This window comes from Meleagris gallopavo, chromosome 2 (assembly GCF_905368555.1).
Source record: "Meleagris gallopavo chromosome 2, MGAL_WU_HG_1.1, whole genome shotgun sequence".
In the NCBI taxonomy this organism is placed as follows: domain Eukaryota; kingdom Metazoa; phylum Chordata; class Aves; order Galliformes; family Phasianidae; genus Meleagris; species Meleagris gallopavo.
In genome coordinates, this window is record NC_139405.1 from 107,938,585 (window position 1) to 107,963,205 (window position 24,621).

At 41.1% G+C, this 24,621-nt stretch overlaps 1 protein-coding gene and 1 long non-coding RNA gene across 3 annotated transcripts; one reads left to right on the forward strand and one right to left on the reverse strand.

Moving 5' to 3' along the window:
- Positions 1 to 560: 560 nt before the first annotated feature.
- LOC109366350 (uncharacterized) lies at positions 561 to 23,487 on the reverse strand. 2 transcript variants are annotated; one of them, XR_002112659.2, is made up of 3 exons: positions 23,377 to 23,487; positions 22,168 to 22,256; positions 561 to 999 (listed from the first exon to the last, which is right to left on the reverse strand). It is a non-coding gene; the product is annotated as an uncharacterized LOC109366350 (long non-coding RNA). The 2 variants fall into 2 exon arrangements; XR_002112658.3 differs by lacking the exon at positions 561 to 999 and adding an exon at positions 21,634 to 21,868.
- Positions 7,770 to 23,989, forward strand: RHAG (Rh associated glycoprotein). The gene is made up of 10 exons (XM_010708159.4): positions 7,770 to 7,964; positions 12,415 to 12,601; positions 13,502 to 13,652; positions 13,804 to 13,951; positions 14,501 to 14,664; positions 15,181 to 15,318; positions 15,783 to 15,904; positions 16,860 to 16,945; positions 17,772 to 17,845; positions 22,239 to 23,989. Exons 1-10 carry the CDS (start codon positions 7,859 to 7,861, stop codon positions 22,314 to 22,316), a joined length of 1,254 nt encoding a protein of 417 aa, XP_010706461.2. The 5' UTR covers positions 7,770 to 7,858; the 3' UTR covers positions 22,317 to 23,989.
- Positions 23,990 to 24,621: the final 632 nt, after the last annotated feature.

Genomic DNA, 24,621 nt, shown 5'->3' on the forward strand with positions numbered 1-24,621 from the left:
TCTGATGGCTTTTCCTGCAATTCTGTGGCTTGGTGACTGTCTGGAGAATTATTGCTACAGGTTAATGAATTTTATTTACTACTTTACTTACCCAGGGGAGGAAACAGAGTCCTTCAATCTTTTTTATTTCTCAGGCAGCTATATGGAGAGAGATTTGTTTGCAGGCAGAACTTGTGCTGTTTAGTGCATTGCTTGTTCAACTATCCCCATTCCCAAGAGAAATTAAAGCAGACCTTGATTAAGATATCTCTTTAATTTCATTACATATTTGCATTTAGCTATAAATAACAGGCATAGGATGGTGTGGATATCTTCAGGATGTTCTCATAGTAGTAGTGCCTGAAAAGATTTTTTCAAAGCCCACTGGAGACAATAAAATGTGTGGGTCTGAACTATATGTTTTGTTGATAAAAAAGATGGAACATGTTTTATTCATAAAACATACACACAAACTTCTCACTGTCATTCTCAGTGAATAAGTCTTACTATTTTAAGAATAGTAGTTGGCATAGAAAACACAAGAGTGACCTGACCAGGTATCCTAATGAAGACCTCTAGACACAAATCGATGCTGTGACATCTCTTATCATTCTCCTCTCAGTAAGTTGAGGATAGATTTACAATTAAGGCGCTGGAGCTGGAGAATAACTAGCAGGAGTCCTTGTGCCAACTTCTTGAGTCTTCTTTGGGAAGGATCCTGGAATAAACCAGGGCCTGAACCTCAGATTATTGGATGTTCTAACCAACTGAATCTGGAGTTTTTTTTTGTGGTCAATAAAGAGAAGAGAGAATAGTCCAGAAATTTCAGGATGACGAATACTGGAGAAACTCCAAGCCATTAAGGAGTCAGTAGATGCTCGACATATCCTCAATTTTCTGTGATTTTCTATGCCTCCCTCTGCCACAGAGCTTCGTGACCCTTGAGGTCTCTTCCAACCCAGGCCATCCCGTGATTCTGTGATTCTGTGATACTGTTGAGGCTGTCAGCTTGAAGAGACTCTGTAGTGGAAAACTTGGAAATATTAACTGTGAGATGACTGCTAACCCTCCAAGTGATGTAATGAAATGTTACCTTAGGACTCTCCGTGCATTTCCAGAAAACAGAAGATCAAATTCTATCTCACAAGATACTGGTGAGAATTGATTTGAAATCCTAGTTACAATTTTAATTACTTTCCATTAACTAAACTGAAATTGAGACTGTAAGAAGAGATAAAATATTCAGGAAAACAGACAGTCTGCAATATATCAGAGAAAATCAAGGAGCCAACCTAATTAGAAAAGCAAAAACTGAAAGGGAATATGATTGCTATCTACAAATATCAGAAAGGCATAGAAAATGCAAGCACTGGTAGAGTCAGCAGGTGTTTTTGTCACCAGAAATAGTTATGTACACTGTATGATTAAAATTAGGGCAGAAATCTGTTCCTAAGCATTAGAACTGGAAAGATATGCAGCAGTCTCCCAGCTGAATGAAGGATATACAGTTTAACTTAACAAATAGAAGTCAAAACATTTTTGGAGGGGATATTTTGATAAGCTCCCCACCGTCTCAGGAAGACACCTCAATGAACTAAAAGCTCCCTGTGTTCCTAAACAGGCAGCTGCTGGGTGATGGAAGAGGTAGAAAATGCAATCGCAATAAATATCTTGCCATGGAGGCAGCCGTTGTGCTGGGTGTTCCTAAGAAAATCAGCTCATAAAAAGAAATGAGAAAAGGGGAGAGAAGACAAGAGAAGAAAAATAAATGGGTGAAGAATGAGGATGGAAAAGTAAAATGAGAGCAACCGGTAAAATGTGAAGGCATGGAAGGGAAGTATGAGGAAAAGGGAGATCATCCAGATAAAAACACAGAAAATTGCCCATGGGAGCCACAGTTCACTTCAGGCCACACCGTATCAGTTCCACGTTTAGCCCTGCCTCCTGGGTTTATTCCTCTAGACTCATTGTGATGAACAGTGCTTGCAGATCTAGCTAAGCAGATCTGTTGAACAAACCAGTATCCATCCTGGTAAGACTTATTTAGTGCTGGTAAGCATTTATTTCAGATGCATCTGTAAAGTTGGTAAGTAAGATCTGCAAGACTGTGGCATCTAATGAGCTGTGGGATGAAAACCTTGTCTCTTCCACACACTGGTGTGAACACTTCAGAGACTGGACTTTTCCACTGCAATTGTTTTCTGCTGTACCCATATGCAATGTGTTCTCAGTTCACTGGAGTACCTCCAGTGCCTGCTTGGCCCAGATGAGATGTTTTATTTTAAATAGTAAGCTAGGCTGCTGCTGTTCACTGAAATATTGCTTGGCCCATTGAAAGGAAATAATAAATTCATCTTGTCAGTTCAATAGCACAGGACTACTTCTGGATATTCAGTGATTTAGTGCCCACTTCCTGGAAACTAAAAAACAGACATATAAATTAATTACGTATGTCACAAATCATGCCTTGCATTTGGTCAGCATTCAAGCTGCAAACAAAGAAGTCTATTTGCCTAATATTCAGGCAGCTGAAGGAGAAGTTAGTTGTCCACAGGAAAAAAGTAAGCAGTATGTGAGTTTCTTGTAGGAATTTTTTATCTACAGATTGTTCTACCTGCATTGGAAACATGCATGCATTGCTATTACTGCTGTGTGCTTTGCATTATGGAGTTCACTTGAGATTGTTTTACCATTTGTGTGCTGTAAAGATTTAGTGGAGAAAGAAGTACTTAACCTTCTCAGTGGGAGGGCAGAATGAAGGGGCAGAGGTGGGAAAGACCCTTTTCTTGAAACAGAAAGCACGTAAATTTGCTTGTAAGCCATCACCCAGTGATATAGCCTTTCTGTACAGCAAATTGGGACGTATGGACCTTTGCAGGAGTAGAACAGCACTGTATTGAGAGGAACTGTAACTATAAAGGACCAAATGTAAATAGAAAGGAGCATTTGTAAAGGTGAAATGAGTTGATATTGTTTTCAGCAAACATCAAAATGCAAATCAGACCCGATGGTGGAATAGAAGCCTTAAAACTTTAAAACACAGAAAACAGGTAAAAAACCTGGATGGGAATCCAAATTTCTTCAGCCACAAGACAGAGATTGTAATGAAGGCAAACAGACGAATGCATGTACTGTTGAAGCTAAATTAGCTGAATTCATACATCTGTAGACTCATTAACTTTCAATAGCAGTTTTATTTGCTATTATTCCTCACAGGAAAACACTCACGTACAAACCGATGGACCTAGGCTGATCTTATCAACAGTTAAAGCAATGCACCACATTTGTGCATAAACACAGAAAAGCATCTTGCACATGTCTAGAAAAGGCTGTCTTTGCTGAGACATTTGTCAGTGAAGAAAGGAACTGATTGACAAAATTTGTATTACTTTCATGAAAGGGTGAATATGATGAAGGAAACCAGCATTACAGAAATTGTGTAGTTTCAAAGCTGATCAGGACTTTTCCCCAGAGCTGAAAGTCCACTTACGTTCTACCTCAACTCTCAACTGATTGAGAAACATTGAAGGGTTTGCCAGAGGCTGTTCTGAAGACTGTTTTGCACACAGTGTGATTGTCAGATAAAAGGGAATTCAGAAGAATCCATAACTTCCTTGACTCTCTGACTATTAGAGGTGTGATTTCTCATGAACACTTTTTATAAACATCATCGAATCATAGAATCATAGAATCCCAGACTGGCCTGGGTTGCAAAGACCCACAGCGCTCATCCATCCCAACCCCCTGCTGTGTGCAGGTCGCCAACCAGCAGCCCAGGCTGCCCAGAGCCACATCCAGCCTGGCCTTGAATGCCTGCAGGGATGGGGCATCCACAATCTAAATTCAGTCAACAAAGTATCTCAAACTTAAAGTTTTATTCTGTTTCTCATTGCTCCTTGTGAAAAATAATAATAAAGCTATAAGGAGCTCAAACTGGCCCTTTTTTAAGGGAGCAGGAACACCTTTATCTCTTGTAAATGCCTTTCCTGTAGCATTAGGATACTCCTCAACCAAGAGCTTCTGCTTATTATTTTAGTCCTTCTTCATAGTGCTTTTGTAGTAAAAGCAGAATGTAAAAAATCAATGACAGTGATATGGATCCGGTGAAGGCAAAGATACTGTTATTACCTAAGAAATCAGGAAAAAAACCTTCAATGTCACTTTCCCCTTTGAAGTGAATGAAGCTTCTTAAACTTCGTGGACAAAGCTCACTTATGGAGGTGAGCTTTCAGCTTGAGATGGAACGTGTCAAGTGCAGGACTCAGTGATCCTATTTGGGTCCCTTCCAACTCAGGATGTTCTATTCTGTTCCACTGTGCTGATTCAAAACATTGCAGAAGTTAATGTTTCATGAAGTAACTCTATTGTGACACCACAGATATGGGATAAATGTTAATATTCTCAAAAAGTTCAACTAGTTTGAAGGCTGGCATGCTCTCAAGACACAGTCTGTAAATTCTTACAATCAGAAGAGGAATATTTGTAGTTCAGACTTCAATGGGATGAATTCAGGGTCGTAAATGATGCCGGGCTGTTCAGCAGACTATGTTGGATCCCTTCTAGGAGACATGCCAAATCTGAGTAATGCCTAAATTATCCATCAAACATGATCAAAAGGGCCCAAATTGTCTACTTAGCCTGTCTGAAATATTTTCTTTTAAGGTGAAATCAATTGCTCTTGGAAGTTCCTATCTCTCTTCTCTGTATTTCTGAAAGAGAAGCACTATTGGTTAGATCAGACACAGAAATCTGTGGTTTATATCTGTTCAGATGAATGTCGCTGTTGATGATGTCTGAGGGTATTCTTTTGGAGTATTTCTCATTCTTTACATAATGATATCACTCAGACTACTCCTCATCTCTTGTTTTGAATTGTTTGGAAGACTTTTCACATATTTATATAAAGGCTGTGATATCTTACCAATACCATATCTTTACATAGGGCATAAAAGTAGGATGTAAAATCTATTTTAAGAATACATGGTACAATACACACACCAGTTAGTTGATAGATCCAAATGTGCCATAATGCTCATCAAAGAGCACCCTCAATTCTTCCATTCTATTTAATCAGTCGTGATTGAGCTGAAGCTAATAGGGGGACACAAGGGAATTTTTTAGATGCTGAAGACTATCTTGTCCAGGACATGTACAATTTGATTACACTCTGCAGCAGTGAGATGGTTATGTAATGACTTCTGGACTTTGAAATGAGCTTTTGTAGGTGGCTGTTTGCCATCAACTGTCAGGGCTATATCAGAAATAAGACAACCAAAGACAAAGATGGGAATGACAGAGACAGCCATCAGCACTGTCATCAGCACTGCTTCCTCCTAAAGATAAAGTGCTGATGTAAGGATCCATTTACTGAACACAATCAATGAAACACAGATATTGGAGTATGTGACTATTGGAATGTACTATCTTCAGTGTCCCTAATCATATGTGATTGACTTGTGAGTGCCATATATATGTGTTGGCTGGACATCAGCTCACCTCACTGAGAAAGCCATTGAATTTCCCTTTCTTTTCACACATAGCCAAAAGCAAAGGAAGAAGATCATGGGGAAAGCTATATACATCCTACAAAGATGTCAACATAAAGTTTGCAAAATAAATTCTTGCGTATTTTATATTCCAGGTACACTGCTACATCTGACACATATGTGCTAGAGCACAGCTTTTGTTTGTACTCTCAAATAACAGATCCCTGTTCCATCCACTGCACAGGTTGCAGTGGACTACAATTGAGCAAACAAGAATATAGAATCATAGAATCATAGAATCACCAAGGTTGGAAAAGACCTAAAAGATCATCCAGCCTTGGTGATATATTTTTCAAGTCCTTGTAATTCTTACCTGAAAAGCCCAGGCTTATCCATCCTGAGTCAAGTTTCTAGGAGTTCGATGCCTAAGCCTGAACTACTTGATGCAGTCTCTCATTGTAAATAGTGAAGAGAAATGTATACCTATAAAGCATTATGCATCATTTCCTAAGACAGCTGATAAAAAGTGACGAGGTTTACCATCTTCTTGAGATGCACATAATTTCCTATTAACCACTAAGGCAGTGAAACTAGATTAATTTTGGCATGTTTTATGGTATTTATAGCGTGTGTGTTTATGTACCTACATTAAATTGTAGATATAGAGCAAAAATCTCAGAAAATCCTGCTTAAATGAATTTGATCCACATAAAATGTTTAACACTTATTAAAAGGTACTTTTCCAAACAATATTTCAACTAGGAGACTCTGCACTCTGCATCCCTGAAAGAAATTAACAGAAGGATTGCACACATATATATTCAGTTGGAAGAACACAATGCAGTGAAAAATAAGAGATATTCATAGTTGAATCGTGGTTTAAAAAAAAAAAAACAAAAACAACTCTTTATTCATGATTTTGTTCTTGTTTAATTACTTTCTGTGCAAATGAAGGTGCTCAGAGCTCCTTACAGTCATGCAATGCTGGCTGTCTTATCCTGTGGCACAGCAAGAGCGATCAGTATCTCTTTAACAAAGCTCTGCTTCCTTTCTTTGAGCTGTTCAAATGATATACAGTCACTACAAAGGAAAAATGTGCATGTGCTCACTGCAGCTTTGCCACACAGAAGTTTGATTCCATGATAGAATGCTACATTCTTCTTTATTCCCAAAGCTTCAGGCTCATCTTAAAGAAGAAAGGCCTGAGATAATCTTAAATTTTGTCCAGATAGTGGCCTTTTACTTAGAAAGCTGAATAGTGCCTGGAATTTTATGTTAAGATTATTACAGCTCTGTCAAGAAAATGTAGTCCAGGTAGTAGAATGAGCAGGGCACCATTCCTAAAGCCTACCTGGGGTCAATCACATGGTTTGATGAGCTGAAGGCTGCAAAGTATGTCAATTAATCTCTATTCTGGGAGATATTTTCCCGAAACAAAGTCTCTTTCCATACAATTTTGGCCTAAATATGGAATGAGCAGAGCCAGTAGTCAGTATCACATCAATAAAACATTTTACCCCCCAAACACAAAACATTTAAGGTTCAATACGAAGTTTGACAATCAGTGTGAATCTCAAGGATAAGTGACCACGCTCTCATAATCTTAATGAAATTTAATTAGCTCCTTTATTCATGAGAAAGTTGATAAGCTGAGCTTTTTAAAACCATTTAAGAAATCTGGTGTCTGAATTATTTCTAATTGTCTGTGCCAAAGAAAATTCAAAAAGCAATAATTTAAGTTGAAAAAACACAGCTTTACGTTATAAGAGCTAGGAAGATTCTTTTTTCCTTTCTTTTGGAGAAACAGAATTGTTTTATTTTAGAACAGCAGATCACAATGAGAACTCGTGTCCTCACCAAGTACACTTCATTACCATGAAATAGAAACACAGTTTTCTCTTTTCCCAACTTATCCTCTTATCAAGAAATAGGAGATCATTCATGAGAAATGTTTGAACTGTTCAGATGAAAGCTACAGCCTGGAGAAGTAGATGGACTACAGGAAACACAACTGACTGTAGCTCTGTTCTGCAACACATGCAACAAATCAGACTACGTAAGATTTTCTTCTTGGCTACCTTCTTAGTTAAAAATAAGAATACACCAAACGTATCTGTGGCTAAAGGAGTTGCTTTGTATTGCAAACTGAGAAATATTTAAACCAGTATTTCATACACAGAAGTAGCCTGGGAAATAGAGGTGGCAATATTGGCCCATACTGTTTCCCTCCCATAGTGGGTGTGACGGTTGGTTTGCCTGTCTCTCTGTTTTTTTTTTTTTGGCTGTATCACCCAGACCCACAGAACTAGGCAACTCAGCTGAAGGCAAGCATCCTTTATCAGGTCCTTGCAGCCTCTAGCTCTCCCGCAGTGCCTTCAGCCCTTGACACCAACATGAGGTTCAAGTTCTCGATCATCGCTCTTCTTCTCGAAGCGGTCTTCATCGTTTTGTTTGGGCTATTTGTGGAGTATGACACTGAGAACATCAACTCGTATCTGTGTAAGTACTGCTGAGATTCTCAGAAGTTAGAATTGCTTTCAACTAATCCTAACCAAGACTTCTGAATAACTTAGGGGATCAACAAACATAGCTTGAAAAGAAAAGCAGAGCTTGGGTCAAAGAATATTCTGAGGGGTGAAATCAGTAGACTTCAAAGATGAATTCAGGTTGTGAACATCCTGGAAATGATCTCTGGCCCACCCTGAGCCAGGCTACAGCACAGTAATTTAATATCTCAGACAATTGTACTGTGGCACTGTGACATGTTGCTATATACATATGTAATGTTATATTGCTGTGCAACTATATAGTAGCGCTACACTGCAGCACTAATAATACAGCCATTTCCTAAGATGCCTCTCCACCTAACTCTTCTCTGGCTGTCCTCCAAAACAACACAACGACAACAAATATAGCCACAGAACAATAGTGTTTGGGGAATCCTGGTAAAATTTAGTAAGCCAGAAGGATGTTTTCTAGGTCGTACATCCTTCAGATTCAGATTAAGGTGCAGTGTCCCTACAAGAAAACAGAAAATTGCTTTCTCCTGAATGTCATACCTGCCAGTTCTGGTACTAATTTGTCCTATACTTTCTTGGTGTTCCCCTTGCCAAGTAAAATGAAGAAAGGTGCCTGAGATCCTTGTGCTTATTGTAGCAGTTAAACAGCCTTGAGTGGCCATTTACGCTTCTGTGATACCTTTTTGCTGAACTTCGGGTCTTCCGGAGGGAGATGTCTGTGCTATCTAAAATGCAAACTATTAAATTAGGGATTGCCTAACTTCTTTCATTCTTTAAACATGACAGAAAGTTTGCCTTGTCTCCCCTCTGTCTGCCTTCCTGCACAGGCAGTGTATGACTGTGCTGTAATCTGTATGCTGTACCAAGTTGTTCACACTGCAGAACCACTAGCAAGGTTCTGGCTCAGGTAGAGCAGTACTTTGACCTCCTCCTAGGCATAGTAAAAAGCAGAGGTTGTTCGTGGTAGGCAACACAGGTGGGAAAGGTGCTTTGGGAGGGAAGAGCACGTCTAGACACAAGTCAAGCCATGCCATGTGCCCTTTGGCCAGAGGACAGCTCTGGGCTGTTCAGTTTACTAACATAGACATAAACGAAGAAAACACCACCACCTTGATGTTGGACTTTATGATGCTGACCTAGGAGTATGTAAATCTAATCCTTGGTAAACAACTGGAAGGAAAGAAGAAGAATGTCCTAACACCTGTATTTTCACTTGTAGACCCTCTTCTTCTCAAACATCCCTATCTGCAAAGTGCACACGGCCAGTTTGCAGAAGCACCTGGCAGGCAGTTAATGGCAGTTGTGTAGGTGAATTGGAACATATCCTGAGTCAAGACTTTCCCTGAGTTCCCAGACTGATGGGTTCAGACCTCCTTCCATGTTACCCCAAGGAGCCCTGAGATGATAACTTCACCTGTAGCTCACAGGTTTAGTTACATCTTCCAGTTACATCTTGCCCCTCAAAATTGCAGGGCAGGGCCTGATTTGTATGCCTTAAATATCTCAGCACCATAAATCCAAGATTTTTGGTGGTTTTGGACTCATCCATTAGAATGATGAAAATAATCACTGAAGACAATTGCAGTTTTGCACTAAGATAAGGGGGGCTTAGCTGAATTTGTTCTCCAAAAAAAGCTTTTCATTCTGTTTCTGGAGGAAGTTATTACAAGCAGAGTTACTTGGATGGACATCTTTTGCTTTTATGCCACTAAAATGGGAAGACAAGGGTTTGAGATAATTTCACAGGTACTCCTATGGAATTTCTTCAGTACTAGCATTCAATGTATTGCCATAGACCCATGATTCATCTTTCTAAAAATAGTCTGTACCCTTCCCTTCAAGTTTGTAAGGCAACTGCTTTCAGCAGAACAAAGCTGCAGTTTAAGTATACACGTAGCTGTTTAAGTATATTTGCATGAAGACTCACTATCATGCATAGACCTTCCAGGGAAATTGGTGTGTTGGTCTTTGGCAGCCTTGGCAGAATCGCGTGCAGTTTCTTTGTTCAGGATCTGCTGGAGTATTTTTCCCAGTATTACTCTTCCTGCCTCACAGAATAGAAGTACCACATTCTGTTAAACACAACTAGTTACTGAAATGGATTATTTCAAAGTCCTTTGCTTTCTTCTTTTCAAATCATTCTAGACCTACTGTTCTTTAGCAGAAGGTGCAAAAGGTAGCTTGAGCACAAGGAATGAACTAGATCAGTTGGAAGTCTTCACTCAGCTTGTGAAATCAATTCCATGTGAAATTTGGGACTGGGATAAGGTTCCTTATAGTACACTTCAAGTGAGAGCTGAGCACAAAGAAACCCTGTAGAAGGGTACAGGAAAAATTAAGTTCCTCCATCAAGGTGATTTTGAAACCTGTTCTTTTGCTCACGTGTAATGTCAGGTTACTTAGACGTCTCCTAATCTAGGTAAGGTTGAATGAGATGTTAAATACATGAATAAGATGAATAGCACATCTCTAGGCACCCTGTGCCAATTCTTCACCACTTTCAGTGAAAGACTTTTTCCTTATATCCAATCTAAATCTACTCTAAATTAGAAGCCATTTCCCCTCATCCTATCCTACAGACTTTAATGGTTCCTCATAGAAAATTATTTCAAAAACAGAAGAAAGAAGTTTTACAGAGGTTCATACAGAGAAGCACCACTCAGAAGATTTACTTTAACAAGGTTCTTTTCCTAAACATTCCCTACCAATTTTCTCTGGCATAGGGATACAGGCAAGTTAAGCTGTGTTTGCATCCCTGCACTCAAAAGGAAACTAAAAAAAATGCTGCTGGTAAGATCAGGAAGATTGTATTAGCATTGTTTGTATTGCCCCTTGCCATATATTTTCCATTCATTGCAAGGCACTTTGAAGCAAGGAAATCCGTTGAGCTCGATGGCAGATATTAACTTTCACTGAACACTGCAGTACAAGATATTCAAGAGTATCAAAAGCGTGGAAACCCAAACAGAAGAGCTGTTTCTATATCCCTTAAAACAAGTAGTAGGTACAACACGAGAGTTTGAAAAGTAGTTCTGGAAACAGTAATAAGAAGGAAAATGGGGAGTTCCCAAAGGACTGCAGGAGTCTCAAAAATAATTTCAGATTATTGAAGTCAGGAAATAAATTTGAAAATGTTTGGCCTAAAAAAGAAGCTGAAGGGTTGGGGGTGTTTGAGAACCACCACATTTCTACAATAATGATAGATGTGTGTAGACACTGTAAAGAATGTTACTACTGGCATGCTTGCATTTCAGGACTGGAATACAAATATAACAGAGTTTATTAAGACTCTCCAGGAACTTATTATAGTTCTAGGCCCTCTTTTGGCTAAATAAGAGTGAGATGGCAGCAGATGTGGGGGCTGCAGGGCGCTGGCTGACCTTGGCTCTCCAGCTAGAAACACATATAGCAAAACAATAGGAATGTCAAAAGCACCTAAATGTGGAATATAACTTCAATCAAATATTGAAATAATCAGGTCAACGTCTCAAGTCTCTGTGTGTTTACATGTAAGAATCAGCAAAATAAAAATGGAAAGAATGAGCTTTTCTCTGCTGAGCTTCTTACTAACAGAAAAAAAAAAATAGACAAAACAATTACTGGGTTCAAATCTTGTGGATGTAGTGTTCATTAAACTGCATAAAATTCTTCAGACTAACTAACCTTTTTTGAAATATAAAATATCCACGTTGTGATGAGGCAGTGGAACAGGTTGCCCAAGGAGGCTGTGGATGCCCCATCCCTGCAGGCATTCAAGGCCAGGCTGGATGTGGCTCTGGGCAGCCTGGGCTGCTGGTTGGCTACCTGCACACAGCAGGGGGTTGGGACTGGGTGAGCACTGTGGTTCTTTTCAACCCAGGCCATTCTATGATTCTATGGTGATAAATTTAGTTTATATTAAAATTATTAAAAATTCTAAAATTTTTTTTAAAAAAAGTTCAAAGAAGGAGTAGATGGATCAACAACCATATTGCTGTTTGAAAGAAGAATCATATTTGAAGTAGGGCTAAGTTTATGCTACTTAGCAACATTAAGACATTTAAGGCCATATATAAACTGTTAAATTCAAAGTAGGCAGTTGAAGAACTCAATCTGTTTTACAGCACTTTGATAAGAATCACAAGCATACTTTTGCCCAATGCCAACTAGTAGACTCTCAAAACAACTTCTTGCACATTTTTGGAGTTGGCCAGAACATGATGGATGTAACAACCTTTATTTCAAAGGAAAGAAAAATTTAATGCAAGGACGTGAAGCTGTGTTATTCCACATATCTTCAGGTCCAGATGAAAGCTATGGGTGTATTAATGTTATTCACATAGAGATCTAGTGTTCCTTGCATAATGATAAATTATAAAAACAACCAATTTTTTCCAAAAACTCAGCTAATAGGCTGAGTTGCTGTCTACTCAGACATTTTCTTCTTTCAGACTTTAAGGACGTCCATGTGATGATATTTATTGGATTTGGTTTCCTGATGACCTTTCTGAAGAAATATGGATTCACCAGTCTTGGTATCAACATGCTCATTGCTGCCTTTGGTCTTCAATGGGGCACTCTAATGCAAGGATTTTTGCACAGGGGTGAAGGAGAGAAAATTTTTGTTAAGATCAAAAGGTACGTATGAAATTTTCCAGAAATGAAACTTCTATCCCTTAAAATATCAGAATAAAAATACAAAATCTGTGAGATTAGTTTTCCAAACTTCTGATGGAACAATGCTATCAATCTTTCTATCTTTCACCCAAATGGCAGCACCTGCTGCACTGGGTCAAGGGAATACAGGATGAAATCTGAGCTGACAAGTTACGTGTGGAACATAAGCCGTGTAGAGAGACTGCTTTGAATCTCTGGAGCTGTGCAAACAGGAGAATTTTCAGCAGTAGTGCAGCTCCCTCCTGCACCCAGCAGTCACAGAGGGATGTGTTCTTCCATGGCACAGGGGGGTCACAAAGGAAAGGCTTGAGCAGTCTGTCAATCCACACATGAGGTTTTCTCCTGCTTAGGAAGGAATAATTTGTGCAAACACGGGGTTTGGAGCAAACCTCAGAAGAAGGGACTTCACAAGTAATGCCTCTAGGTGCTTTTAATCTCTCCTCCATTGATCCATCTTGCTTCTAGCAGGGTCTCTGAGTGTTTCCCATGTATGCAGTTCTGCTATCTAAGAAAACTTGCAGAAGATTTTGAAAGAAACCTCATCCCAAATGGATAGGGATAGACATCTTCAACACACACCTCTTCCAAATTTTGACTGCAATCTCAGACAGCTGAGCAGGAGGCAATTTCTGCACGTTTTCTCCTCAGCCTTCTATAAGATGCCCACACAACCCAACTAGGAAATTCTGATGTCATTTTTATCCACAAAAGAAGATTCTTTGTGACTTTTTGTTCGAAGATTTACTGCTCTGTCATTTAATGACATAACAAGTTTGAAAACATCTTTATTTCAGCTCCCATTAAGCTGATTTTCTCTCTCATTTCTTGTTGGTTTGCTTGCATTTGTTTTCTCATCTTCAGCATGATAAATGCAGACTTCAGCACAGCAACTGCTTTGATTTCATTTGGAGCAGTCCTGGGGAAAACCAACCCTGCTCAAATGCTTCTCCTGACGTTTCTGGAGATCACAGTCTTTGCAGGAAATGAATATCTAGTTACGGAAATATTTAAGGTACAACTATTTACAAATAATTGTTTCCTGTTCTCACAATTTCCTGTTGTAACACGTTTTCAGTGTGTAATGTTTCCAGTCATGCAGGAAATCAAATCCTCATTTCTTTGTTGTGTAAATGCTGAGCTACTATTTCGGGTCCCTGATACAGGCTACAGATATTGGAGCCTCAATGACCATCCATGCCTTTGGAGCCTATTTTGGTTTGGCTGTAACGTTCATCTTGTATCGTCCTGGCTTGAAAAACAAGCATAAAAATGAGGAATCTACCTATCACTCAGACATATTTGCCATGATTGGTAAGTAAAAGAAGCACAGCAAAGTAATACTGAGAGATGAAGAGTCTTCTACCCCTCTTTCATCCATACATTTTTATGATCACCTATTATTATGCTTCCCCACTACTGAATGTTAGAAACCACATGGGTGTTGAATTGGGTTTTCATCCATCTGCCCACGAGATCTATTCATAGATCAATTTATAATTGAAAGCTATCAGTTCTATCAATAAATGACCAAAGATTTACATGTGAATTCCCTCACTAATGCATCCTGCTCTGGCATTTTCACAGTGATAGTGAGCTCTAATGGTGTGTGGGGCATGGCAAGGTGTTGCAATATGTTAAAGTCTTACAGTAAGATTTGTCAGAATGCATCAAAATCCCAACTGCCAGAGTCAAAAGCTTCTGCATTGGCTGCTATTTCTTCCAGCATTTTTAGTTATTTTACGTTTTCATTGACCATCTTCCTCATTTCTTGGACTTAGTGCTGTTGTATTGGGTCTTTCACAGTGAAACACCTCTTCTGACCAAATCGTTTTCATTTTGTTTTGACTTTTGCCCATCCAGGTACTCTGTTCCTTTGGCTTTTTTGGCCCAGCTTTAACTCTGCAATTGCAGAGGAAAATGAAAGGATTAAAATAATTATCAACACTTACTACGCCCTGGCAGCATGTGCTGTTACAACATTTGCCCTCTCCAGCCTGCTGGATGAAAGAGGCAAATTCAGTATGGTAAGAGTCCTACCACTACCTCTGCTAAATCAAGAAATCCCCTATAATACAGATGATTAGATTGGTTCCCAGTGTCCATGAGCTAGCTGGAACCCCTACACTGCAGACACAACTAGGGCTGTTATGCTTCAGAAAGCTGCAATGTCATATTGCACATATTGAGTCAACTCACCCTGCTTTATGTATGTAATTTGGTTCCCCAATGGGATCACTGCATCTGAAGCTCTTAGGTACTATCAAGAGGGTTCCACTCTCTCGTCTGCAGAACCTGCTGACATTGGTTCATTAAAAAGGACATTTGGGTCTTATTCAAAAGATGATCTTGCCTGAGTTTTTCTTTTGCAATACCCAAAAGAGGTCAACTGGCTTAGAACTGCTTTGAACCAGCACCCTCAACTCATAACAGGGAACTCCGTTTTAAATTCCTGATTGATTTTCATCGTAAAAATCCCTTACAAGTCATTCAGCCCCAAAACAAACCTCCGTTCCATGTCTAACAGCTTGCACACTGTGCAGGTTCTCATTCAAAATGCCACTCTGGCAGGAGGAGTAGCAGTGGGTACCTGTGCTGACCTGACAATACACCCTTTTGTTGCTATGGGTATTGGGAACATCGCTGGGATCATCTCTGTCCTTGGGTTCCGCTTCCTGACTGTAAGTATCCAGGACCTACCTCTGCTCTCACCTACATATACTGCTTCACCAACTTCACTGGAGCTTGCTTTCTTTAATAGAAAGAAATTGACTGATAAACTACAGGGAGTAAGTTCTCTATTATTTTCAAATTATTATTTTGAAATGCATGTGATTAAAATATATTCTTATGAGATAACTTCAGTGGCTGAAAACCCTGGGAACATAGCTGACATTCTGTGTTCTGTAGTGCTATATTTATGATGGTAACTTGGACATCTGTGGCATTAGAGGTACTCACCTGATTTTCTCTCCTTGTATAATTTCACAGTGAAAGGGAAAATAATTGATTCCAAGGCTACGCTTTGTATATCTGAAAAGTGTCAAATCATTTCTCGGTCTTCTCTGTTACTTTCTTTTCCGTATTGTTCTTGACAGAGTGGAGACTAAACTCACCATGAACTTTATATTTCCCCTCATTTCAGCCTGTTTTGGCATCCAAGCTGAAAATTCAAGACACGTGTGGAGTCCACAATTTACATGGCTTACCCGGAATACTGGGAGGCATTGCTGGCATCATAGTAACTGCAGTACAATCTGAAACTAAGTAAGTAATATTCAGAAAGGAGAAAGAAGTTTCCTTTACTGAAGGTCTATTTTAATTTTTCACTCTCCTTGGATCTAATTATGATTTATTTTCGGAAAACCTACTGTAGGAAACTGCTTTCACAGGGGTTGAACTAGACAACTCCCAGAAGTCCCTTCCAACTCCTGCAGTTCTGTGATTCTTTGAAATTCACCTTTGATTGGATTTCAGATCAGTGTTCTGAAACACTGGAGCACTGGAATAGGCTGCCCAGGGAGGTGGTTGAGCCACGATCCCTGGATGTGTTTAAAAACTGTTTGGATGTGGTACTCAGGGATGTTATTTAGCAGACGGTTGTTAGGGTAGTATGGTTGGGTTGTGGTTGGACTTGATGATCATTAAGGTCTTTTCCAACCTGAACAATTCTATGATTCTATGATTCTATAATTCTATGATTCTATTTTAAATGGGTCTGTTCTTGGTATCCTGCCGTTAACATGGTTTATATGCAAAGCTTATTCCACATTTAAAGATCAGATAAAAATGTAAACAGTTTTCAAAAAAATAAATAAAATCACCCTTCAGAAGTAGAAAAGTCATTCTCCTGCTTCTACAATCACACCTCAGGCAACAGTAAGACTTACAAAAAAACCACCAATCAACAAAATGGGCCATTTCCATTCTCTTAAGAAGACCACAAGAAGATGGAATCGTAATCTTTTTGATAACGGAGAACATTTTATGAAGACTGAGAACATGTTAGTAACCTTTTCAAACAACTTGTTTTAAACTATAATCCAAAACAAAACCAAAATACAGGCAGTCCCATATGGCTTCTGCAGTAGCCATGGCAATGAAAGGTTATTTTCCAACAAGTCATTCTGTCCATCAGAGAGCAAACATAAAGTTGTGAAACCAAACCTCACTCTGTACTTTCATAGGTTTTAGTGTTGACTTGTTTTTCTGTCTGTTTCAGGAAAGGTGTCGAACTTACTGCTGGCAAACAGGCTGCTGCCTTGGGCAGCACAATTGGAATTGCACTGGTTGGTGGAGCATTGACAGGTCAGTTCACATACAGTTTGCACACGCAGTTCACAACTGCACACAGCAGTTGAAATATATAGGATGTTAGAGATGTGCTCATGGAGAATTTCAATCTATCAATAATTTCACAAGAAAACTAGAAAGTGGAAAGACAGAAATGAGTAAGTCATGATAGCACGCTAGCAGAACCTTGAATATGAAAAAGGCAGTTTCTCAACCAGTCTTCAAACAGCAGCTAGACATCTTACTGAATCTTACCTTCAAAGGTACTGGTTTGTATATAAAAACCACAATTGTTGCTCCAGTTGAAGTTCTGCTCTAGATTCAGAAACTTAAAATGCTGAACAGAAACTAGTTTGAGATTAGCTCATGACCCATTAGGTGTCCCATGTTTTCATGTCATTCTGTTACTCTTATATAGATGTCTCATTCTACACTAGGGTGTCTGAGACATCCTTAGTGGACTGGTAGATACAAAACAGGATTTACAGGAGAGCCATGCCTGGCCCATATCCATTGGGATCTCAACCATACTTCCCATCTCTTCTGCTTTGTATATGGAGAAGAGCGGGCTGAGATATTTTAGTGATTTCTTTTAATTTAATATTGTTAACTAAATCACTATAACATATTTCCTCCATCACTAGATAGTGGTGCCTTAGTCCCAGAGTTGTACTAAAGGATATGATTTAGTGAGGAAATGTTGGTGGCAGGTGGATAATTGGACTGGATGACCTTGGAGATCTTTTCTAACCTTGAGTTTATAATTCTATTCCAGGACATATCTGAAGAATGTATTTTTGGACATAATTTTTTTCAACTTCTGAGGTCTTTTTGTCTGCAGGTGCTATTCTAAAGCTGCCCATCTGGGGACAAGTATCTGACCAGAACTGCTTTGATGACTCTGCTTATTGGGAGGTAAGATACAAACCACTGATAAAACAAAGGAAGTATATTTTCAACATGTTAGAAGAGATACAACACACGGAGCTTCGCACATCAGTCAACTTTCAAACACGTTTCCCAGTCTTAGGCTGTGAATTTATCACGACAGCCTACTGGATTTATTTTTGACCGGCCACATAGTCATGCTTTGAATGAAAAGCAGAAATAGAGCCAAGACATTGAGGCCTCAGTGGAGTTTTTTATATCTGCAGAGAGAAAATTGGAAAGGCAAAAACCCAGCTTGAACTCAACCTGGTCGCTGGAGTAAAAAGGAACAAGAAACTCTTTTACAAATATATCAGTAGTAGTAAGAGGAGGACCAAGAAGAATCTCACAGAATCATAGAATGGCCTGGGTTGGAAGGGACCTCAAGGATCAAGAAGCTCCAAGCCCCCCGCCACAGGCAGGGCCACCAACCTCCACATTTCACAGCAGCCCAGGCTGCCCAGGGCCCCATCCAACCTGGCCTTGAACACCTCCAGGGATGGACGGGGCATCCACAGCCTCTCTGGGCAGCTGTTCCAGCACCTCACCACTCTCACAGCAAACAACTTCCCTCTGACATCCAACCTAAATGTGCCCTCCCTCAACTTCCAACCATTTCCCCTTGTCCTGCTGTTATCTCCCCTTTCCAAGAGCTGACTCCCCTCCTGTTTGTAGGCTCCCTTTAGGTACTGAAGGCTGCAATGAGGTCACCCCACACCCTTCTTTTCTCCAGGCTGAACAAGCCCAACTCCCTCAGCCTGTCTTCATAGTAGAGGTGCTCCAGTCCCCTGATCTTTTCGTGGCTCTCCTCTGGACCCTCTCCAACAGCTCCCTGTCTTTTTTGTACTGGGGACCCCAGACCTGGACACAGTGCTGCAGATGGGGCCTCATAAGAGCAGAGTAGAGAGGGACAATCACCTCCCTGTCCCTGCTGGCCACCCCTCTGCTGATGGAGCCCAGGATACCATTTGCTTTTTGAGCTGCAAGAGCACACTGCTGGCTCATGTTCAGTTTTTCATCCGTCATGATCCCCAGGTCCTTCTCTGCAGGGCTGCTCTCAAGGACTGCTCCTTCCAGTCTGTATAAATGCCCGGGATTCCTCCGGCCCAAGTGCAAAACCTTTCAGTTTTCTGTGTTCAACTGCATTAGATTCACCCGGGCCCACCTTTCAAGTCTGTTGAGGTCCCTCTGAATGGCATCCCTCCCTTCCACAAAGGAATCTCCATTCTTTACTGGATGAGGCTAGGAATGTGACCAGTGAGGATAAGGGAAAAGGCAGAGGTTCTGAATGCCTTCTTTACATCTGTCTTTAAAGGTCACACCAGTTATCCTCAGGGATCCTCCACTCTCTGACCTGGTAGTCTCTGCTGGGGAGCAGACAAAACCCCCCACAGTTCAGGAGGACACAGTGAGAGACCTACTAGTCCAGCTGGACTGCCACAAGTCCATGGGGCTGGATGAGATTCACCTGAGGGAGCTGAGGGAACTGGTGGAGGTGACAGCTGAGCCAATTTCCATCATCTATCAGCACTCCTTGTTGACTGACTCCCAAAAGACTGGAGACTTGCCAATGTGACTCCCATCTACAAGAAGGGCCATAAGGAGGATCTGGGGAACTACAGGCCTGTTAGCCTGACATCAGTGCCAGGGAAAGTTATGGAGCAGATTGTCTTGAGGGAGATCATGCGGTATGTGCAGGGCAACCGGGGGATCAGGCCCAGCCAGCATGGGTTCACGAAGGGCAACCTGCTTGACCAACCCGATCGCCTTCTATGATCTAGTGACCCGTCTAGTGCATGAGGAAAAGGCTGTTGATGTAGTCTACCTAGACTTCAGCAAGGCTTTGACACTGTCTCCCACATCTTCTCCTGCAGAAGCTGGCAGCCAGTGGCGTGGACAAGTAAGGAACTGGCTGGAAGGCCTGGCCCAGAAAGTAGTGAATGGATTTACATCCAGCTGGTGACTGGTCATGAATGGTGTTCGCCAGGGGTCGGTGCTGGGGCCTGTCCTCATCAGTATCTTTACTGATGACCTGGATGAGGGCACTGAGTGCACCCTCAGTAAGTTTGCCGATGACACCAAGTTGGCTGGAAGTGTCAATCTGCCTGGGGGTAGCGAGGCCCTACAGAGGGATCTGGACAGGCTGGATAGTGGGGCTGAAGCCCATGGGATGAGGTTCCACAAGACCAAGTGCCGAGTCCTGCACTTTGGCCACAACAACACCAGGCAATGCTACAGGCTTGGGAATGAGTGGCTGGAAGACTGCGTAGAGGAAATGGACCTGGGAGTATTGATTGATGCCAGCAAAACATGAGCCAGCAGTGTGCCCAGGTGGCCAAGAAGGCCAATGGGATCTTGGCTTGCATCAGGAACGGTGTTGCCAGCAGGAACAGGGTAGTGATTGTCCCCCACTTGTCTGGTGAGGCCCTACCTCAAGTACTGTGTTCAGTTTTGGGCCCCTCGCTGCAAGAAAGACATTGAGGCCCTGGAATGTGTTCAAAGGAGGGTGACAAAGCTGTGGGGGGTCTGCAGCACAGGGCTTATGAGGAGTGGCTGAAGAAGTCTGGAGAAGAGGAGGCTCAAGGGAGACCTCACTGCCCTCTATAACTACCTGAAGGGAGGTTGGGGTGAGCTGGAGGTCGGCCTCTTCTCTCGTGTAACAGTGATAGAACTAGAGGGAATGGCTCCAAGCTGCACCAGGGGAGATTCAGGCTGGACATTAGGAAATACTGCTTCTCTGAAAGAGTCGTCAGGTACTGGAATGGGCTGCACAGGGAGGTGTGGAGTCACCAACCTTGGAAGTGTTCAAGGAACGTTTGGACGCTGTGTTGTGGGAAATGGTTTAGTGAGAACTATTGGTGATGGGTGGATGGTTGGTCTGGGTGATCCTGTGGGTATTTTCCAACCTTAGAGATTCTATGGTTCTGTGATTCTATTGTTTTTATATCCATAGAATCATAGAATCATGTAATGGTTTGGGATGGAATGAACCTTAAAGATGACCCAGTTCCAACTCTCTGCTATATGCAGGGACACCTCCCTCTAGTCCAGGTTGCTCACAGCGCCATCCAGCCTGGCCTTGAGGGCTTCCAGTGAGGGGGCATCCACAGCTTCACTGGGCAATATGTTCCAGTGTCTCACTACCCCCACAGTAAAGAATTTCTTCCTAGTACCTAGTCTAAATCTACCATCTTTCAGTTTAAAACCATTTCCCTTTGTCCTCTTGTCCTGAGAGTTCTCACTCTCTTCTTGTTGTACTTTAAACATAGTATTTGCATTCCTAGCTCAACAGCGCTGCTTTTCTATCATGAACTGGAATTTATTGCTAAGTGAGATTTAGAGCACTTTAGTGCATCATAGAATCATCGAGCTTAGTGCTTCTTGTTTGAATGATCTGACCATCAAAGTTATGGCTTAGAAGCTCTGGCTCCTATCGTTATTGATTTATGTATGAAGACACAGACAATGGGGCTTAGAAGCAAGAATATCTGAAGTTGCCTTGCGAGGCTCCCTTACGCTCAACAAAATGATAGCTCTAGAGTGCAACTGATTTGAATCATTCCGGATCTATATTAGAATTATGCTAATTAAAATTAAGGAGTCTGCTTATTCCACTCTGGTAACCATGGATATTTAATTGCCTACCTCAAAGATAAAGCTCTATATCTTATATACAATACACGTAAATAAAATGTTGTTAACTGACAAGGAGATTATATTAATCTTTTAATGAATTAAACTCCAGTACAAACCAAACAATTTGTCTTATAGAATGCTTGTGGTACAATGGGAAGTTGTGAATCAAAACATCATTGGTGCCCCATCCCTGGAGGTGCTCAAGGCCAGCTAGATGGGGCCCTGGGCAGTCTGAGATGGTGCCTGATTTAGTGGTGGCAACTATGCCCATAGCAGAGGGCTGGAACTGGATGATTTTTGAGGTCTGTTCCAACCCAAGCCATTCTATGATTCTTTATCCTGTGACTCTGTGATTCTATGATCAGCTGTATGACTCTCAGGAAAGAGGAAAAAAAAGAAAAAAAAAATGTTAGTGGCAGTTCTGCAAGCTATTTGACATTGGAAAAGCAATAAGCACTGGTTTTCAGCAAGTTCTGAATAATCTGAATAGCCCTGTCGTATAAAAGTGATACAAACTGACAGGAGAATGAAATTTTAAAATCAAGTATGAAGAACTAACTCACAGCCTGTGCTGATTGGTAATAGTAATTAGTCTGCTCGCTTGAAGGTCCTTTAGTGTCAGTAAATTCCTCACAATTAATAAATAGACACATAATATGTGCAAACAGAATTACCTTCTCAGTATGCTTCAGTCTCCTGATATCTTTATCTCATCAAATGAACTGTTCTTTCATTTCCATGACAGGTTCCAGAAGAGGAGAAGCTGTACGAAATTAATTCCAACAACTATGATGAGCACAGCAGATTTGAAGCTGTCATGTAGAAAAACATATATATGTCCTTATGATTCTCTTTTCTGTTTCCAGTGCTAAAAACCAACACTCCAAAATTTTTCTAACCACAAATATCTTCCAGAAAAAGCTGTAGGTAGTTATATTTCTGTAATATTTTTTTTTAAGTTTGATTTTAGCATAAATTGTCATTATGTCAGGCTCAGGAGAACCAATTTGATCTTCCCAACATGTTTGTTCTGTTGGAATGAAGATCGCTAAAATCTATAAAGATTCTGTCTCCAACCTTCCCTCCATCAACCATGCAGGTGAGCTTATCATAGAAGGAAATGAAATTTCCAAGTCAGGACTTTCCCCCGATGAATCCATGCTGACAAGGGCTTAGTTATCAGATTGAAGGGGAAGACTGTAATACAAAATAGCACAGAGGATTATTCCTATTCTGCTCAAGTATTTTTTCCTCAGAAAACTTTATAAAGATACAAGGTACAGCTAAATTCCTATCCGAGGATTCAGGAGCTCATTTATTCACATGTAACCATGAGTTAATTGCACTGAGAGCTGACTGCAAATAAATGCCTCAGTGAATAATAACTATTTACTGTGAGGAAATCCCCCAGAATGGTCCCCTCAGGAGTTATGTTTTGCTCATTGAAACAAATGGAAAAAAAAATAAACTCTGTGCTTTTGCTGTCCAGTTCTCTCAATCTTTCTGTAGCAAACCGGGCACTCACCTGCTCTTTCCTGAGCTCTGTTGTCAAATGAGGAATTACCTCTTCAGGCTCCCTCAAAAACTAGAACAGAGAGATGGGCCCTTCTATGGAAATTTATCCCACCTAACCCAGCTGTTTTCTGGAAAGTCCTTGTTTCTTTTTGACAAAAAAGAGCCCTAGAAGCGTAGGTTAGCCTAGGAAACTGTGTAAGATGGCTTATAATTTTATTAAATACGTATTTTGATGCAGTGAGGTGATAACTATTTAGGATGTGTTCCCCTAAACCCTGAAAACATCAAGATGATGGAAAAAGAACCAACAAACTTTAATTAGCATGGAAGAAGCAAAGCATAACATCAACAATGTCAATAAAGGTCACCTGTGTTGAACTTGATGTCACCGTTATGAGTGGGGGGATGTATCCTGCAGGAAAAGCTATTCATAGGCCGCCACCCTTATCTGTAATAAACCCACACTACTCAGCTCACTCACCACCTGCTGGCACTGCAGAAGCCAGAGACCTAATGGAAGGAACCAGCAGGGCTGAGCAGGCAAGGACAGTGGAGTGTGGGGGTTTATTTCCTTCTCCCAGTGCATTTCTGGAGACAAATCCAGTCCCACAGCATCCTTCCAATAGCCTGGCAAGTCTTGTGTATGCAGGGAAATGCTGTACGTGTTCTGAAATTCTGCACAGATCTAACCCTTGACCGTCTGTAAGTAAAAATCTCAGAATCACCATTTCTTTTCATAACCTAAGAGTCAGTATTATCTCTTGTTAATAATTAAATCTTATCTGTGTGTGGATGGAATGAGGATCACAGTGCCTTTTTACCTGCTTCGCAGAGGTACAGAAGAAACACACCATTTAGCACGCAGTTGGACATAAGCTTTAGACATTTTCTGGGGCATCATCCAAGAAAACAAAATGACCTGGCCTTTACTCCAGTGACCCAAATGGTAGCAGCAGACTCAGGGCCAAACAGTGAAAGAGCAGGCTTGCTCTAGATCCTCTTCCATGCTCCCAGCCAGGTTTATTTAATCACAGCATCATTGGAATGGGAAGGGACCCTGAAAGGCCATCTTGTCCCACTCCCCTGCAGCAAACAAGGACACTCACAGCTCTATTGCTCAGAGTCCCATGCAGCCTGACCTTGGGTGTCTCCAGGTATAGGGAATGCACCACAACACTGGGCAACATGTACAAGTGTTTCACTGCAGGTCAGCTCTCTTGCCCTGCTGGCCATGCTTGTTTTGAGGCAGCCCAGGATACGGTTGGCTTTTTGGGCTATAAGGGCACATCACTGGCTCATGTCCTGCTGCCAACTGCCAATGCCCCCAGGTCATTTTCAGCAGGGCTGTACTCTCTATTCATCCCAAAGCTTGTACTGCTAATGGAGGTTGATGGGACCCAGGTGTAGTCCTTGCACTTGGTAGAGTTGAACCTCATGAGGTTCACTTGGGCCCACTGCTCAGCCTATCTGGATGGCATCCCATCCCATCCCATATGTGTGTTGGCTGCACCACACAGCTTGGTATCATCCACAAACTGCTGAAAGTGCACTCTATCTCACTGTTGATGTCACTGATGAAGGTATTGAGGAGCATCAGTCCCAGTACTGAACCC